Source organism: Hyaena hyaena, unplaced genomic scaffold (genome assembly GCF_003009895.1).
Source record: "Hyaena hyaena isolate Hyena2069 unplaced genomic scaffold, ASM300989v1 scaffold_38, whole genome shotgun sequence".
Taxonomy (NCBI): domain Eukaryota; kingdom Metazoa; phylum Chordata; class Mammalia; order Carnivora; family Hyaenidae; genus Hyaena; species Hyaena hyaena.
The window spans coordinates 3,342,582-3,357,491 of record NW_024080670.1 but is presented as its reverse complement, the minus strand read 5'-3'; the positions used below and the strand labels follow the sequence as shown (position 1 = coordinate 3,357,491).

The 14,910-nt window shown below is 53.5% G+C and overlaps 1 protein-coding gene across 4 annotated transcripts in view; it reads left to right on the top strand.

Moving 5' to 3' along the window:
• Window positions 1–14,267, top strand: part of NUP188 (nucleoporin 188) — a 51,899-nt gene extending 37,632 nt beyond the window's left edge. Inside the window, exons 23-45 of one of the 4 annotated variants that reach the window (XM_039229608.1) lie at window positions 167–295; window positions 620–759; window positions 1,625–1,731; window positions 3,322–3,528; window positions 3,620–3,789; window positions 4,502–4,571; window positions 4,963–5,030; window positions 5,458–5,653; window positions 7,568–7,678; window positions 7,799–7,876; window positions 8,111–8,196; window positions 8,413–8,558; window positions 8,854–9,035; window positions 10,182–10,382; window positions 10,566–10,658; window positions 11,078–11,236; window positions 11,450–11,587; window positions 12,298–12,372; window positions 12,457–12,684; window positions 12,818–12,949; window positions 13,211–13,284; window positions 13,419–13,548; window positions 13,659–14,267. In XM_039229608.1, coding sequence (XP_039085539.1) covers window positions 167–295; window positions 620–759; window positions 1,625–1,731; window positions 3,322–3,528; window positions 3,620–3,789; window positions 4,502–4,571; window positions 4,963–5,030; window positions 5,458–5,653; window positions 7,568–7,678; window positions 7,799–7,876; window positions 8,111–8,196; window positions 8,413–8,558; window positions 8,854–9,035; window positions 10,182–10,382; window positions 10,566–10,658; window positions 11,078–11,236; window positions 11,450–11,587; window positions 12,298–12,372; window positions 12,457–12,684; window positions 12,818–12,949; window positions 13,211–13,284; window positions 13,419–13,548; window positions 13,659–13,835 — 3,097 coding nt within the window. In that variant the 3' untranslated portion in view covers window positions 13,836–14,267. Of the gene's footprint in view, window positions 1–166; window positions 296–619; window positions 760–1,624; window positions 1,732–3,321; window positions 3,529–3,619; window positions 3,790–4,501; window positions 4,572–4,962; window positions 5,031–5,457; window positions 5,654–7,549; window positions 7,679–7,798; window positions 7,877–8,110; window positions 8,197–8,412; window positions 8,559–8,853; window positions 9,036–10,181; window positions 10,383–10,565; window positions 10,659–11,077; window positions 11,237–11,449; window positions 11,588–12,297; window positions 12,373–12,456; window positions 12,685–12,817; window positions 12,950–13,210; window positions 13,285–13,418; window positions 13,549–13,658 lie in introns of all 4 variants that reach the window. The other 3 variants (XM_039229607.1, XM_039229610.1, XM_039229609.1) reach the window with 3 other exon arrangements.
• Window positions 14,268–14,910: the final 643 nt, after the last annotated feature.

The following is a 14,910-nucleotide window of genomic DNA, read 5'->3' as shown; positions in this document are numbered from 1 at the left end:
GCTTTTAAGATCACGTCTACCTAAGGAAAGTGATCAGAATGCGTTCACCTGGCAAAGAGCTGATCTGTATCACTGATGCCCAGTTGGTTTGGTTTGGACAGTGCCCTTCTCTTGCAGTAATAAACTTGACAGCTCCCTAGTAACTCAGAACGTGTCTGTCTTGCAGTCACAGCCCTAGCCTGCAGTCTGTCTGCATCTGCAGCCTAGCCTACACAGAAGCGGGACAGACTGTCATCAATATCATGGGCATCGGTGTGGACACCATCGACATGGTGATGGCGGCTCAGCCCCGCAGGTGCAGCTCCCTCTTCCCTTCCCCGTTTATCTCAGTGTGTCTGCATGTCCTGAGAATTTCAGTGTGAGTTAACATGCGGTAGCTTTTTAAACACAGCCTTATTTCCCCTAGGATGTAGCCTTTTTGTAATCTAGTGGCTGCTGTGTAGACTGGCACGTAGCAAAGGGAGTTGATTGCTCCTCCTCTCTCCTAGTTTGGACTGGGGCCTCTAACAGAAGCTGTTGAACTCTGGGATTATTGTTGGAATCTAATTCATGAGAGCACATATGTTGCAAATGAAGTCATGTTGTCTGAATCAACTTTGGTTTCCATTTGGCACCCTAGCGATGGGGCAGAGGGCCAGGGGCAGGGCCAGCTGCTGATCAAGACAGTGAAACTGGCATTCTCCATCACCAACAATGTTATTCGGCTGAAACCTCCTTCTAATGTGGTGTCCCCCCTGGAACAGGCTCTCACACAGCACGGTATGTATGGCTCTTCTGACCAGCAGTGCTTCTGCCCACAAGTACGTGCTCAGGCTTTGTTGTTAAAGGCTATCAGTGTTTTCTGACTAATTCCTCAAGGGAATTGGGGAGTGAGCCCCAGTTCCCATACTGGACTTAGAAGCAAGAGGGCTGGACCGTCCTTCATTTCTGCTTCCTGTTGATGACAGATAATAGTTAAGAACCCATGTTCAAAGTCAGACTGCCTTGGCTCACATTTTGACTCTAATCTGGTTACCTTGGGTACATTTTTAAACAACTCTGCCTGGAGTTTCTTGTCTATAAAATAAAGATAATAGTAGTACCTATCTTATATGATTACGACGGAGGTAAGATTACTACGTGTAAGTCACGGAGGGAAGTTCTTGGTACCTGTTAAGTATGAACTATTTTATTTTTTGACCTTACACTACTCATTTAATCCCTTTGGGACTCTGTTACCTCATTTTCAAGTAAGTGTTTAGATAACGTCTAAGATCTACCTTTAACTGTATCATTTTGGGATTTTGAGCATTCTAGTGCAGTTCTTCAATGTGACATCTTTTTCTAACCTGTTTGTTAAGAGATTGCTTTTTTGTTTTTTGTTTTTGTTTTTGTTTTGTTTTTCAAAATGTCCCTCTTTCTGTTCCTAATGAATTGGATTGGGCTATTTACCTCCAAATCCTGCATATCCCCTTGGCTACTGAAAAAAGAGAATGGTGTGGCCACCTGGATTCACTCTCGCCCCCCCCCAAGTACTTGAGGGTAGAAATCCCCTCACATGTGTGAGCCCTTTGGAACAGCAGCCTTGCTTAGGAACTCTTGTAAGGCACACCTGAAGTCTAAGCTGTTTCCTGTGCTGCTTCAGGTGCCCATGGGAACAACCTCATCGCCGTTCTTGCCAAGTACATCTACCACAGACACGACCCTGCTTTGCCACGTCTTGCCATCCAGCTGCTGAAGCGTCTGGCCACGGTAGGGTCCCACTTGATCAGCTGAAGCCCTGGGAAGCTGACTTTGTGCATGAGACCGGCGCTGCCTTATCTCAGGAGAAACAGCTAGCTCGGACCTCTCTGACTCTTAAAGTGACCCAGCCATGTACACATCACACAAATTGTGTTGCCGTTTTATACACCACACCTAAGTTGTGGTTCATGAGGGGTTTTTTTCCCCGCATTACAAAAGACACGCATGCTCATTTTAACGTATTTAAACGTTACAGGTAAATGTAGCATAGAAAGTTAAGGTCCACTCTGATCCCTTCGTTCCGAGACTCCCTGTGAGCAGATCGGTATGAGTTGCCCCACATTCCTTTTTATCTGTGCTTTTGCATTGAGGGCTGTTTGCTGTGCTCTTCTGTTCTTCACAAAAGTAGAATTGCACCGTCCATACTGTTTTGTGACTGGCTTTTTTCACTGAACACCAGGTCTTGCAGTCTTTCCGTGCAGGTACATTTGGGTACTTTATGGTCTTTAATGCTTGCACGACGAGCCACAGAATGGATTCATCCTGATTTTCTTGGACTATTTTTTTACCTTTCACTATTACAAGCAGCGCTGCAGTGAACACTGTTGTCCATAGAACTCCCTAAACTTTTGTTTGCAATTCCTGAATATTATTAGTGAAAATTTTAATTTTTTTAGACATTTCTTTTTTTTTTTTTTATACTTATTTCTAGGAGAGAGAGAGCGTGAGCAGGGGAGGGTCAGAGAGAGAGGGAGTCACACACTGAAACAGGCTCCAGGCTCCTGAGCTGGCAGCCAGCACAGAGCCCGACGCGGGGCTCGAACCCACGAACCGCGAGATCATGACCTAAGCGAAAGTCGGACGCTTAACCGACTAAGCCACCCAGGCGCCCCTTTTTAGACATTTCTAAATTGACCTCCAAAAAGGATTATAACAGTTTATACTCCCCCGCCCCCTTAAAAATTCTTTTTCTAAATGTTTATTTTTGAGAGAGCGCACAAGCGGGTTTAGGGGCAGAGAGATAAGGAGACAGAATCTGAAGCAGGCTCCAGGCTCCAAGCTGTCAGCACAGAGTCCGAAGTGGGGCTCACATCCACAAGCTGTGATAACATGACCTGAGTGGAAGTCGGACACTTAACCGACTGAACCGCCGCCCCCCCTAATTTTTTAATGTAATCTCTACCCCATCATGTGGCTTGAATTCATGACCCTGAGACCAAGAGTCAGACACTACCAACTGAGCCAGCCAGGTGCCCCAACAGTTTATATTCCTAATGCCAAGTCTTACATCCTTGCCACAGTGGCCCATCAGTTTTTTAATCTGTGCTAATCTAATGGGCAAACCAGTATTACCTCATTTTTTATCTTGCATTTATTTTTGTTATTGTGTATTTTTTTTATGTTGATTACCACTTCTTTTGTGAATCATTGGGCATTTTGTGCTGTAGTTTGAAGCAATGTCCCTTTTATCCTGGTGGCACATATTTGGATGTTTCCCTTTCTGCCCATTTTCTGAGAGTCCTCTAGCACCCTTTGCAGGAGCTCGTTGAGGTTCTTCTGGAAGTAGAGCTGTAATTCTCTGTGCTTGGTCTCCACCAGGTGGCCCCAATGTCAGTGTACGCCTGCCTGGGCAGCGACGCGGCTGCCATTCGAGATGCCTTCCTGACCCGACTGCAGAGCAAGATTGAGGACATGCGCATCAAAGTCATGATTCTGGAGTTCCTCACGGTTGCAGTAGAGACTCAGCCGGGCCTCATTGAACTCTTTCTGAATCTGGAGGTGAAGGATGGCAGTGATGGCTCCAAGGTGAGCCCGCACCTGGGATGGAGCTGGCAGGTGGCCCCACGGGTGCACTTGCTGTCAGTGCCCAGGGACTGAACTCTCGCTCCTCTTGCAGGAATTCAGCCTTGGAGTGTGGAGCTGTCTCCATGCGGTGCTGGAGCTGATCGATTCCCAGCAGCAGGACCGCTACTGGTGTCCACCCCTGCTGCATCGAGCGGCCATTGCCTTTCTGCACGCCCTGTGGCAGGACCGGCGGGACAGTGCCATGCTGGTCCTCAGAACTAAGTAAGTCTGGCTCCAGGAGGTATTTACCTCCAAACCTTGTGTCGGTAAAATGAGAGTAACAATACTTCATACTTCAGAGGTTTGTTGTGACAGCTCACTTAGCATATGCGCACAAAGTGCTGAGAGCCTGGTTCAGTGTGTGGGAGCGGCACTCTTAGTCATTTCCTTATGCTGCCGCCGGCAGGTGTCATCCTTAAGGCAGAGGCATGTTTACCTCAAGGTGCCCGCCTTTTCCTGCCTTCTGTGTTCTTGCCTTCTGCTAACTGCTTCAGATCCATTATTCTTGAGAAACAGTAGCTTCAGATGAGAATGACTTGCTCAAGCCCTTGAACTGAACGAGACTCCCTATTCTCTAGAACCCTGTTGGCACAAAGGGAAGGAATATTAAAAAGGCAAACCATGGGAGTCTGCTTCGTTATTCCCCTCCCCCTCTCTTCTTCTTGGGGCTGCGGGACATGTGCAGCGGCACAGCTTGTGAGAATTTACCAGTCAACTCTAGAACATACATATAACATACGATTGTGTTTTTTAACAGGAAAGCATACTTTTACCTATGGAACCCTTTATACTTACATAGTAGCAGGTCACCTGTGAGATACATGTTAAGATTGGGCAGGTAAAACATGTGCAGGTAACCACCCAAGGCAGGTGGACAGAACTTCAAGAAGGAGAAAGAGAGAAAGGATGATTTCCAAATGTATTTTTCTTTCAGACCCAAATTTTGGGAGAATTTAACCAGTCCACTGTTCGGAACCCTCTCTCCTCCCTCAGAAACCTCTGAGGTAAGCTGGGGCGAAGGGTTGGGCAGTGACGGAAAGTCTCGGGGAGGGCAGGCTGGGCTGCAAGAGACTGAGGTGTAGAAAATGGTGTCTCCCCTGATGAAGCGATCAGAGTGTTTTCTTCACCGGAAACTTCTTCCTCAGAGAAGTGCCTGCTTCCTCTCCCTGTGAGGTCTTGCTCGGGAGGGAAAGTGGCACGTCCTGCTCTGTATTGATGGCTCCGTGGTCGTCTCCGGAGACACTGTGGACCTGACACTGCAGATGCCCGTTCACGTTCGATAGGGCTGTGCTTCCTTGTTTCCCAAGTATCAGGTCCCTGCTCTATTACCTCATGGGGGCCACCAGGGAGGAGGTTCTCCTCGTGATTGTATCTGCTCTGCTCTCCCCTCCACAGCCCAGTGTCCTGGAAACCTGTGCCCTCATCATGAAGATAATTTGCTTGGAGATATACTATGTAGTTAAGTGAGTCCTCTCCCCTTTTGAGATTTTAATGAAAGGTTTGTGTGGGGGTTGTGCGGTGGCCTGCCACTGGGTACATGGCTCTTTGAGCCAAGGCAGAGGAGAGAGCTGGTTTGGAGCCATTTATGGAGGGCCTCTGAGTTGTGTCCCTGGCCAGTCCATTGATGGCATTTATGATTGTCAGAGAGTTATTGTGAAGCAAACTCCATGTGCCTGGGATTTCATGGAGGAGGAATCCTGGAAAAGGCCTCAACCTAACCCATTTTGTTGAGCAAGAAGTATGAGCCCCACACAGTGGAGGTGACTGGAGCCGTCTGCCTTTAAGCCCAAGTGAGGTCGCTTTCTCTGCCTCGACAAGGGTCTGTGCCCATCACACTTCTGTCTGCTTTCAAAACCTAATTGTAGGTTTTATTTTTTCCTGACACCCTAGGGGCTCATTAGATCAGTCTTTAAAAGATACACTTAAGAAATTTTCCAGCGAGAAACGCTTTGCCTACTGGTCAGGATACGTCAAGTCGTTGGCAGTTCACACAGCCGACACAGAGGGCAGCAGCTGCACGTCCCTGGTGGAGTATCAGATGCTGGTCTCCGCCTGGAGGATGCTCCTCATCATCGCCACCAGTCACGTAAGAGCCTCCGGGGCAGGGGATGGGGTGGGTTCGCTTTGGTATCCTAGCAACCATGTGCTGGGGTGCCTAACGGTTAAGGCCCCTTGGGATGGAGAATGAATCCGGGATTTTTCCCTGAGCCAGAATGTAACAGTTCTGTGTCTGTAGATGGAGGGCTGCTGGGGGTGTTTAGGGTATAGGATTCAACAAGAGACCCTGAAGGAAAATGCAGAGAAGTAATTGAAGACATTCATAGAACAGTAGCACTTGTAGACACCTCCTGTAGCTGCCCCTACAGCCCAGAACAGGTCTGGGGGGCCGGCCCTTCCTTCGTCTACCTCTCCTGCACGCGTAGAGTCACCCTCTTGGGCGTGTGCCCCGTGGACGCTAGGTAAATATTTGTAGACTGATCAGCAGATAGCTGTGACTGCTGTGGCAGCACCCTCTTCAGGGTTCTAGAAACTGAATTTCCTGGTCTTAGAAAAAGAACAGAGGCCATTGTCTCTGCACTGTGTGTTTACTGAAAGTTGGTTTTTAGAGAGAGAGAGAGTTAGCACTTGAGATGAGTTTGCATTTCTTGTTTACACGCGCGTGTGTGTTTCCACACCGCACTGTCACGTTGTATAATAAGGACTTGGTTTTGAATTGTTTTTCCCTGGAGATCCAGATTAATGTCTTAGCTTCACCAGTAACTACAACTTGGTAGATGTCCCTTGTTCCAAGCATACTCATGTCTTCCATGAGTGACCTGTTCCCAGTGTCCAGCTGCCCACGACTTGGGGACGTTGCTGCATCACGGTGGCTGCAGACCCCTGAGACTGTAGACACACCGGAAGGCTCAGCCACCTTTGGAGAATGATCGGCTCCTCTGCGGATAGCCTGTGTGTCACTTGCCTTTTAGGACCTGCCGGGCAACAGTTGTTTTGTGTTAATTAAGGTGTGATTGACATATGGTGTTCTGGTAGTTTCAGGTGGACAGAGTAATGACTCAGTATCTTTACACATAATAAAATGATTCCCATGTTTAGTCTAGTTACTGTCTCTTAAACGTACGAGGCCATTTCAGTGTTACTAACTATATTTCCGGTGTTGGATGCCATAGGCAGCAGTTCATGGATCGTAGCTCAGAAAATCCTGCCATCCTCTCTCTTCTTCGGAAAACTCTGATTAAGTGTAGGATACTGACCATTCACTTATTCATTTAACAGATATTAACAGAATGTTCCCGGGGGGCCTGGGTGGCTCAGTCGGTTAAGCGTCCGACTTCGGCTCAGGTCATGATCTCATGGTTCGTGGGTTCAAGTCCCGCGTCGGGCTCTGTGCAAACGGCTAGCTCAGAGCCTGGAGCCTGTTTCAGATTCTGTCTCCCTCTCTCTCTGACCCTCCCCTGTTCATGCTATCTGTCTGTCTTTCTCTCTCACAGAAATAAATAAAAAACATCAAAAAAATTAAACAAAACAAACCAGAATGTTCCCCAGGTGTCAGGCACCCGGGATACAGCAGTGAATAAGGCAGAGGAGGTCTTTGGTCTCTTGGGGAGTGGCCCGTGAGGGAGGCAGATTGTAAACAAATTCACAAAGAGATCTAGTTTGAGATGGTGATAATTCACTATGTAGGAGATAATCAGGATGCTGTGGTAGTGAGTGCTTAAGTAGCAGTCAGGGAGGCCTTCTCCGAGGAGATGATGTCCAAACTGAGACCCGATGTGCAAAGGAGCCTTCCAGGTGGAAAGCCTGTGGAGAAGAGTAGTCTAGGCAGATGGCGTCACGTGTGCAGGGGGTCCAGCGTGGAAAAGAGCGTGGTGTGGTTTAAGCAGGAAGAAGTCCTAGGAGGCCAGGAATGGGGGGGGGGGTGCAAGTGGTGATCCCGAAATCAGTTGGACTAGATACTGTGGGGCCTCTTTACGCCCCACAGAGCGGTTTGTATTTCCAGTGTGCTGGAAAGCCTTTGAAGGGTCTGAGAAGAGGGATGTTGTCAGGAGGAGGAGGTGAACCTGACCTGATTTTGGCCGTATCTCAAGGTGGACAGAGAAACAGCTGGCCGGTAATTGGGAAGACCGTGACTAACCAATGACTACTTGCCTGACAGAGGACCCAACGTTTTGTGACTTTTGTAGTCTGGGGAATTTTCCCAAATGACATTTTTTTCCCTGTTCCTTGGCAGGCAGAGGTAATGCACCTGACTGATTCTGCGGTGCGTCGCCAGCTCTTTCTTGATGTGCTTGATGGGACCAAGGCCTTAGTAAGTGTGTCTGAGAGGTTTCTCATTCCTCCCAGGGAGCAGGTCTCACGATAATCAGGATAAGGGGGCCACAGTGCCAAGCTGTGGCTTCTCCCCACGGGCCCACCCCTGCGAGCTCACTGCTGGGAAAGAAGGGCACGAGGCTGAACGGTGCCCTTTGGATGGAGCTCAAATCTCCCAGCCATGTCAGCTCACAGGAAACTGACTTCTGACTGGTCTGCTGTCTCCCCTCAGCTGCTGGTCCCCACCTCCGTGACCTGCCTCCGCCTCGGCTCCATGATGTGCACTCTGCTGCTTATCCTTCTCCGGCAGTGGAAGAGGTGAGCACTGTGCCAGGGGAGGTGGCCTGCTCGCTCCTCTTTACTGGCCCTTCACTTTCCTGAAGGGGAGAAAATGGGTGTGAAACGGGCTGGCTTTCCATCGCTAGCAAATGGGGTAAGGCAGGCTGCCCGGTGGGCATCCTGAGACCGAGCGGGGGCACTTTGTGCCCTTTATTTGGCATGTGTTCTTCCTTCCCTGCCCTGGATTGTTTCTAGAGAGTTAGGTTCTGTGGATGAAATCCTTGTGCCCTTGACGGAGATCCTAGAGGGAGTGCTACAGGCAGACCAGCAGCTCATGGAGAAGACCAAGGCCAAGGTGTTCTCAGCATTCATCACAGTGTTGCAGATGAAGGAGATGAGAGGTGAGGGGCCGAGGGGAGCGGGGGCAGCACTGGCCCCACTGGTAGCTGGCCTGGTGAGGCTTCATCTGGTTTCCAGTCACACATTTCTGCTGTGTGGTTTAAGCTGTTGGTCTTGGAATGCCTGGAAGTCTTCAAGAAAACTCTCCCATCTGTCCCCTCCCCACTCCCCATGAGGGCAGATCCTCTCTCAGCAGCAGCAGCGTCCATTCCCTCTGCCTAGGGAGGGAACCTCGGTATGCAGCGAGAGTTGACATGGTGAGCATGACTGTGTCCCCTCCCTGCCTGTGCTCTGCAGTGAGTGACATCCCCCAGTACTCCCAGCTGGTGCTGAATGTCTGTGAGACCCTCCAGGAAGAGGTGATTGCACTCTTCGACCAGACCCGCCATAGTTTGGCATCAGGTGGTGCCACAGAGGACAAGGACAGCATGGAGACTGATGACTGCTCGCGTCCCCGGCACAAGGACCAGCGTGATGGGGTGAGGGAGTGCCCTGAGGCGCAGGTTGTCCTCACCACGCACAGCCAGCAAGGGCCAACTGCCTGCCCGCCTTGTGCTAGGCCCTGGGGGATGAGTGAATGAGACAGGTCGTCGCTGCACTGGCCCACTTTGCAGCCTGCTGGAGAACGCTAACAAATACGCAGAGACGTGCCGGCAATCCATCATGGCAAGTCCCGTGCAGGAAGAATACTTGGAGAGCACACAGCTTGGGGTTCTTACCTGATCTAGGGGCTCTGTGAGAAGGCACCCTTTCGGCTGTAACTTACAGCACTGGTAGAGTCAGGCAGGGAGAGAGAGCAGGGAAGATTCAGGAGTGAGAACAGGTGGTTTGCTGTGGTACGAGTCCTCTGGCGGCCAGAGGCAAGGCTGCGGTGAGCGAGGCAGTGAGAGGCTGGAGAGCTGGGGGCTGGATGTCCTTAGCAGGGTCTCTGATCTGGGTTTCAGGTGAAAGTGGAAAGGACTCAAGGATTTAAGCAAGGCAAAGAAATGTGGAAAGATCTCCCTGGATGCAGTATAGAAGAATATTTTTCAAACTGTGTTGTGCCTTATTAGTGCGACTTGAAATGAACTCATTTGGTTACAACCAGCGTTTTTTTTAAAACACAATAAGATAAAGTTTAAAAGAAAATATTCTGTGGGTGGAAAGGGTAGGAAAATACATCAACATGTGTATATGGGGACACAGCATAAGAAGTATTTATTCTTGTGTGTCATGGTCAAAAATAAGGTTGAAAAGCCACTGGGGTGAAGAATTGACTGGAGAGGGTCCAGGAGAGTGAAGGCCTGTTCAGGAGGCCGGTGCAGTGGTGCAGCAGGAGGGGTAGAGTTGGGTGCAGTGAGCAGGTGCGACTCTGGAAGGTTGAGCGGTAGTGGGGGGAGGGAGTCCAGAACTGTCACTGGGGGGTGGTTTGTTAGCTCGCACAGCGCTGCTGTGCCCCGGTAGGGGGCGTGGGAACTGAGCAGGTTGGGAGAGACCACGTTTCCATCAAGCTCACTTGGAGACAGGTATGACCGAGTGGGGGGTGGGGCAGCCTGGCGCAGGGCTGCCTGTTGGCTTCCTCCTGCCCCCCCCCCCCCCGCCAGCTTCCTTCCCTCTTGCCCATCTTTACCCCTGGGCCCCAGCAGGTGTGTGTCCTGGGCCTGCACCTGGCCAAGGAGCTGTGCGAGGTGGACGAGGACGGCGACTCATGGCTCCAGGTGACTCGCAGGCTCCCCATCCTGCCAACCCTCTTCACCACTCTGGAGGTGAGCCTTCGCATGAAGCAGAACCTGCATTTCACTGAGGCATCGCTGCATCTGCTCCTCACTCTGGCTCGCACCCAGCAGGTAAGAGGCTGGCCCGTGTGCAGGAGGGAGCCTCCTTGCTTTGCTGGGCGGGTTTCGGCACAGCCGGAGTCTCCCAGGAGCCCTGGTGTGCCTTGAGAGCTCCAGCTGCCCCTGGGCAGGGGACGGCTTCCAGGAGTGGTGGGGCCGGGTAATTCCATCTCATTCCAGGTCTTTCCTTCCCAGGGAGCCACAGCAGTAGCTGGGGCTGGCATCACCCAGAGCATTTGTCTGCCCCTCCTGAGCGTGTACCAGCTTAGTTCCAATGGGACGGTGCAGGTGAGCGCCAATGACTTGCCAGGGGGCCCTGAGTTGGCCAGACTGCAATTTGAGCAGAAACGCGTCCCCATCCTTGTTCTTTCACGTGCCCCGGAAGTGCTCTTCAGATGCACCGGTGGTGTGGACTCCTCACTGGCCCCGTACTGATTTCTAGCAAGAGCTCACATGGCTAGTTAAGGGCAGACCTGATTCTAGAACCCAGATTCCTGTATCTCTGCCTGGTGCCCTTTCCTTGTCATCCCTGGCCTCGGACCCCCTGTGGCCGTGCTGGTCACCAGGCAGTGGCTGTGCCCTTTCTAGGTTTTCTCTTCCAAGCAGCCAGTCTGCCTTAGCTGCTGTGTTGCAAGGAGGCCCTGCTATGCATGTCAGCTGCGTTCATTGGTGCCGCATCCTGATCTTGTCTGCGGTCTGTGTCTTAGACACCTAGCACCTCCCGGAAGTCCCTGGATGCCCCCTCTTGGCCGGGGGTCTACCGCCTGTCCATGTCCTTGATGGAGCGGCTCCTCAAAACCCTGCGCTATAACTTCCTGACCGAGGCCCTGGACTTTGTGGGTGTTCACCAGGAGCGGACCTTACAGGTGACAGGCTGCCAGCATCCTGGGGTGGGGGCTCAGGGTAATAGGGGGTCTGGGCCATCCAGGACCACTCAGAAACTTCTTAGCCAAGAAGTGCCTGATGTGCCATCACCTCAGCGTTTGTCGGTCCAGAACCTGTCCTCCCAATGGGAGGGTAAAGAGCAGGCAGGTCAGGTCCCTGATTCACCCCCTCCTTCCCTGTGTCTCCCCTCTCAGTGCCTCAGTGCGGTGAGGACGGTACAGAGTCTGGCCTGCCTGGAGGAGGCAGACCACACTGTGGGCTTCATCCTGCAGCTCTCCAACTTCATGAAAGAATGGCACTTCCACCTGCCTCAGCTTCTGCGAGATGTCCAGGTGGGGCCTTGAACGTGGTTCCTTGCAAGGGGTCTGGGGAAGTGCTTGGGCACGGGGTGGGGGGCACTGTCTGGGGCACCTCTGGTAAATCGCAGGCACTTGGAACGTGGGCATTTTGCTCAGTGAACACAGGGTTTGTTTTCTTCATGTTGCTCTCCCTGGAGCTATGGTTTTCCTTCGATATGGTAAAGGGCAGCCTTGTAGCTTATGAACTTGGGCTCATTTGGATGGATGTTAGTTCGCATCCCTTAGGAACAGGCCTGCAGCTGGAGGCCAGCAGGGCGATGGTTTGTGGGGTAGGGAAAGAACAGGTTCTGCAGCCAGAAATGCATCCGTCGTTTGTGTGACTTTGGCCAAGTTACTTCACGGTCTCTGAACCTTTTTCTTCCATAAAACGGGAAAATGATCCCTACCTTACTTCTTTACTGAAGAACTGATTTTAGGCATTGAGCTAGGTCCCAGGGAAATCCTTTGCCCCCGTCCGGAGTCGGGCAGACTCCACTCCGTGGCTGTTAAGATTTGCAGCTCGAGAACGCGGGGAGGGGAGCACTGCAGGAGCTCAGGGGAAGTGCACTGGGACCCGGGGGGGGGGGGGGGGGGGGGGGGGGGGGGGGGGGGGGGGGGGGGGGGGGGGGGGGGAGGTGGGGCGTGCTTGCAGGGGCCGCTGCTGAGAGCTCCCCGCCCCCACCCTGCGTCTGCATCCACTGCAGGTAAACCTGGGCTACCTGTGCCAGGCCTGCACCTCCCTCCTGCACAGCCGCAAGATGCTGCAGCACTGCTTGCAGGTAAGCGCGCCCTCCACGCAAGGCTGCCCGCGGGCCCTCAGGCCGGCCTCTCTGGACTCCACCTCCATTTCTTGTCCCCCTCAGCACAAAAACGGGGATGGCATCCCCTCAGCTGTCACCCCCCGAGTTCAGCGGCTCCCCGCCGCCGCCGCCCCCTCCTGCTCTTCTTCCAAGCAGCCCGCTGCTGACACGGAGGCCTCGGAGCAGCGGGCCTTACACACGGTCCAGTACGGACTTCTCAAGATCCTCAGCAGGACCCTGGCGGCCCTGCGCCACTTCACCCCGGACGTCTGCCAGATCCTGCTGGATCAGGTACATGCCGTCCCCTGTGCTGTGTCGCCGGCTGCCCAGTGGCGAGCTGCACAGGCGCTTCTGGGCGCTGTTCCACCCTGCAGGGCCATCTAGGGTCCTGGCTGGGCTCTGGATTGCCCGTCTTGCCTTGCAGTCCCTGGACCTTGCTGAATACAACTTCCTCTTTGCCCTGAGCTTCACCACTCCCACCTTTGACTCAGAAGTGGCCCCCTCCTTCGGGACTCTGCTGGCCACAGTGAACGTGGCCCTAAACATGCTTGGAGAGGTAAGTTGGGTGCCGTCAGATTCTGCCCTCTGAACCCGAGTCTCCCTCCCGGTTTCCTGCGGCAGAACTGTGGCCTCGAGCACGCCCACCTTCCCGAGCCCGGTCCTCTTCCCGAGCCAGCTGGCGGGCCTCCCGGGAGGACTGTGCGGGCTGAGTGAGTAGCTGGCAGACTGCTAGCGCGGGGCTGCCAAGTCGGAGGCTCGCAGCGAGCCGCACCTGTTACTGCCACTTTCTTTTTTCCCCTGGTTTCTCTTCCTCTAGCTGGACAAGAAGAAAGAGCCCCTCACCCAGGCTGTGGGGCTCAGCACACAGGCAGAAGGGACCAGAACACTGAAGTAAGAAGCCCCCCTCTTCTGGAATTTGATATGGGGTCCGGGCAGCCATGGGTCAGCCCTCCTCCTGGCTCAGCGGCGCACTGCACCCCTGCCAGCTTGGCTGTTCGCAACAGGGCCCCCCGCCCTCTCCCCAGGTCCCTCCTGATGTTCACCATGGAAAACTGCTTCTACCTGCTCATCTCCCAGGCCGTGCGCTACCTTAGGGACCCGGCTGTGCACCCCCGGGACAAACAGCGGATGAAACAGGAGCTCAGCTCGGAGTTGGTACAGACGGGTAGAGGGCTCTGACCAGAGGGGCTGGTGGGGTTCCCTGTGGGTTCCCACCGCCCCCCCCCACCTCACAGGGCCCTCATTTAGTACCTTTGCTTTCACAGAGCACGCTGCTCTCCAGCCTCTCGCGCTATTTCCGCCGGGGAGGCCCCAGCTCCCCTGCTGCCGGCGTCCTCCCCTCGCCTCAGGGCAAGTCCACCTCGCTCTCCAAGGGCAGCCCGGAGAGCCAGGAGCCTCTGATCCAGCTAGTGCAGGCCTTCGTGCGGCACGTGCAAAGATAGGGCCTCCCCCACCCCGCCCTGACCCGGCAGGCAGCCTGCACCGCGGTCCCGGACAGTGGGGGTGCTGCCAGCCGGCCCTGTGGCCTGTGTGGACTGAGAGCAGCATCTGTCCCCTCCCCAAGGGCAGTCACGACTCCAGCTGCCCACCCGCTGGCATTATTTTTATAATAGATCAAGAGGCCCACAGCCAGGTGGGAGCCATGAGTCTGCTGCGCTCACACCCTCAAGTTCAAAATGTCCCAGGGGTGTGGTCCTTCCTTTACGCATTCCCCCTTGCACCTGACCCCGGCCCAGCAGAGGCCAGGAGCCGGTGTCCCGTGCAACCAGGAAAGGCTGTGTGCACGGCTCTGAAAATGTTTTCCATGTTCTGTTCTTGCAGTTTTTGGTAATACTGTGGTCTATTTATACAAATATTAAAATACTGTTTATAGACAGCTGTGTGACGTGCCTTCAGGGCCTGGAGACGGGCACGCGGCACTCAGCACTGAGCAAGTGCTCCCCGGCCAGGGGTCTGGGAGAGCGGGCTGTGTACTGATGGCTGACTAGCTGGCCTCCCTCGTTAATGTCTGCAGAAGTGGGGGAGCTGGGCAGACACTGGAATTTTCCCTTCCCGGCCCCTCGGCCCCTCACACCTCACCCCCACCGCACGTGCTTGGTTTACCCGCTGGCTGAGCTTCCCCCAGGTGTAGCCTCTCTTGAAGTTCCACGCCTTCTGATTTCCGGCTCTGCGCCCTGCTCGCCGGCCCCTCCCTGCAGAAGCCCAGGCTGTGGGCCTGCTGGTCTCTGGCCTCCCAGGACCCAGTCACGAGCGTGCTGTGCTTGGTGCTTAACCTGACACCTGGCCTGCAGCCCAAAGCCACCTCCTGAAGTTTCTAGAACAGACTGACCTGCGCTAGAGTCCCTGCGTGGCTACTTGCCAATTACGGAACCTCGAGGAGGTGACTCTCTCTGATCTCTTCTTCCCTTCTCCGTGAGGACAGCATGAGAGCTGGGGGGCGGGGGGTGGGAGGGCCTCAGCGGCTGGCAAGGACCAGCTGGAACCCTCCCGCAAATCTGACCGTCCGCTCCACAGCCC